Genomic DNA, 3,190 nt, shown 5'->3' with positions numbered 1-3,190 from the left:
TTTTTTTTTTTTTTATGGTTTTTTTTGAAACAGGGTTTCTCTGTGTAGCCCTGGCTGTCCTGGAACTCCTCTGTAGACCAGGCTGGCCTTGAACTCAAGAATCTGCCTGCCTCTGCCTCCCAAGTGCTGGGATCAAAGGCGTGAGCCACCACTGCCGGGCAGGAAAGACTTCTTAAGGTGCTTGGGCAGATGGTTTATGAAAACCCTTACACAGCAAGTATCAGAGGTGAGCCTGTAGCACTTGGATACGGGTTTGATCCTCACGTATATCACAAACACAGAAAAAGAAGCAGAGGAAGGCAGTCAGTGCGTTCACTGACCATCTGCTGTTAGTATTACATAACCACTTTTTGAGCCACATGGCTTCCTTAGTAAGGAGGAGTGAATTACAAAAATAAAATCAGAAAGCACTAACAGTAGAAAAGGCTTATTGATTGGGTAACTCCTGACAGTTATTTTCAGACGTCCACAAACATGCCATGACACACACAGCAATATGTGTAAACTAAACAAATGAATAAATTACCTTTAATTATGAGAAGAAAATAAATCACAGAAATAAGTCATAAAACCTCTAAACAAGCAGTCTGCTGTGGCTCTGAGAGCAGGTGCAGAAGCTTCTGGACGCGTTCTCTGGATGGATGCCGCTCAGTCCTTAGCAGCCATGGCTTTGCTAACTGTGTGCCCACATGGTTTCTCCTTCTCTTTCTCTTCCCTTTACTCTTTATTCTTTTCCCTTCCTCTTTCTCTCCTATATACTGAGGCTCTCACACAGGAACTAGTACAAGACTTTGTAGGTTCTCAGTATGTAGCCCTACTTGGCCTGGAATTGCTATGTAGACCAGGCTGGCTTTGAAATCACAAAGATCTTCCTGCCTCTGTCTCCCAAATATTGATTTTGATTTGGGGACATGGTCTAATATAGCCCAAGCTGGCCTACAACTCACTGTGTAGACCTTGAAGAACTTCTGGTTCTCGTGCCTGTACTTTCCAAGAACTTCAGTGTTGTTGCAAATGTATGCTGTCATAACCAGCTATTTAGTTTGTCTTTTTGAGGCTCTCATTCTGTCACCCCAGCCAGCCTCAAACTCATGCTCATCTTGCTTAGCTTCCCAAGTGCTGGTTCCTACATATGTTTCCGTTGTTGGCAGGCCCAGCAGGTATTATGATGAGTTTATTGTATATGTGTAAGCATTTAAGTGATTAGTTTTGGTGTTGGTTTTTGTTTGTATGTTTGTTTGATGATGCTTTTCTTTTCATTTTTATTTTGTATGTGTGGGTTTTGCCTGCATGTCTATCTGTGGTGCATGTGTATATGGTGCCCACAGATCCAAGAACTACAACTGGAACTGGAGACACAGGTGGTTGTGAACTATCATGTGGGTTCTGGGAACTGAACCCAGGTTTTCTGGAAGAGCTTCTAGTGTTCCTAATCACAGAGCCATCTCTCTAGGCCCTTGCCTTTTGTTGATTGGTTGGTTGACTGGTTTTAGGGGTGTTTGTTTGTTTGTTTGGGGGTTTTGTTTTTGTTTTTGTTTTTCTAGACAGGGTTTCTCTGTGTAGCTCTGGCTGTCCTGGAACTCACTCTGTAGACCAGGCTGGCCTCGAACTCAGAAATCCACCTGCCTCTGCCTCCCAAGTGCTGGGATTAAAGGCATGCACCACCACCGCCCGGCTAGGTGTTTTATTTTAAAAGAATTTTTTTTGTGTGTCTGTGTGAGTGTAAACCACCTTTGTGTAGGGGCTATAGAGGTCAAAGATACAAATATTAGCTGCCTGGCCTCATAGACATGTTCGGAAACAAATGCAGTTCCTCAGGAAGAGCAGTACTCTTTACTTCCAGGCAATCTCTCCAGACCCATGAATAATTTTTAAAAAATTATGTATGTGTACCTCTTGAATGTTTGGTATGCACTAATGTCAGAAAAAGGAATAGGATTCCTTGGAACGGGAATTACAGATGATTATTAACTGACATGTGATGTTGGGAACTGAACCAAGTTTTCTGCTAGAGTAGTAAGTACTGTTAAGCACCTAACCATCTCTCTAGACCCTGCTTAATTTTTTTTTAATGACCTCAAGAACCATCAGAAATTTTTTGTAGGTATTTCAGAGATGATATTTAAAGACATTTGTTAGTTTCATGAAGTCTTACGTATCTTCTACTTAAATCCCCTACTGACAGAAGTCAAGCAGGAACTAGTATCCTACCCTCAACCTCAGAAAACATCCTTACCAGTGCCCTCAGAAAAGCAGCCCAGCCAGCCACGGCCTGCTGAAAAGGAGCATGAGCTCAGGAAACGGGAGGAGGGCCAAGAGTCGAGATTGGGACATCAGAAGAGAGATACAGAAAGATACTTCCCTCACTCTCGAAGGGAAGGGCTCACTTTCCGAAGAGACCGGGAAAAAGAGTCTTGGTCTGGAGAGACACGCCAGGATGGAGAGAGCAAAAGTGAGTGATTGTCAAATTGTGTGACAATTGGAAGCACATGTGGCTTCTCTCCAGCTGCTATACACAAGAACTAGTGGAGTTGCACACACTTACAAGGCGTTGCCTTCAACTAGCTTTTCTAGTGGGAAAGATCTGGATCTTCTACATAGCAAATAACTATATATTTGTAAAAATGCAATAAGCTGTGATTTTAGGTTTTAAGTATTGATAATAAAAAGAAAAGTGGGAAGTATTTCTTTATGAAAAAAGTTAGTAGAGCAAAACAGTATGTAGATTAAAAAATGACTGTCCTCTAAAAAAAAAGAAAAGGACTGGAGAGATGGCTCAGCCAGTAAGAGCCCTGACTGTTCTTCCTAAGGTCCTGAGTTCGGATCCCAGCAACCACATGGTGGCTCACAACCACCTGTAATGAGATCTGACACCCTCTCTGGTGCATCTGAAAACAGCTACAGTGAATTACTCCGGAGTGAGCGTGGCCAGAATGAGCAAGGCCATCCTGAGCTAAATTCCCAGCAACCACATGATGGCTCACGGCCATCTCTGCACAGCTACAGTGTACTCATACACATAAAATAAATAAATCTTTAAAAAAAAATGACTGTCAAGTTCTTGTAGCTTCAAATTTTATGTCTCTTTCCTTAATATCTCTTTCTGTGTTTGCTTCATCCAGCAATCATGCTAAAACGTATCTATCGTTCCACTCCACCCGAAGTGATAGTCGAAGTGCTGGAGCCCTAC

The 3,190-nt window shown here is 42.5% G+C and overlaps 1 protein-coding gene across 1 annotated transcript in view; it reads left to right on the top strand.

The window, feature by feature from the left end:
- Positions 1-3,190, top strand: part of Rbm6 (RNA binding motif protein 6) — a 76,479-nt gene that overhangs the window by 57,647 nt on the left and 15,642 nt on the right. Inside the window, exons 7-8 of the mRNA XM_031345730.1 lie at positions 2,186-2,452; positions 3,123-3,190. Coding sequence (XP_031201590.1) covers positions 2,186-2,452; positions 3,123-3,190 — 335 coding nt within the window. The remainder of the gene's footprint in view (positions 1-2,185; positions 2,453-3,122) is intronic.

This window comes from Mastomys coucha, unplaced genomic scaffold, assembly GCF_008632895.1.
Source record: "Mastomys coucha isolate ucsf_1 unplaced genomic scaffold, UCSF_Mcou_1 pScaffold23, whole genome shotgun sequence".
Classification (NCBI taxonomy): domain Eukaryota; kingdom Metazoa; phylum Chordata; class Mammalia; order Rodentia; family Muridae; genus Mastomys; species Mastomys coucha.
This window is presented reverse-complemented; position numbering and strand designations above follow the sequence as displayed.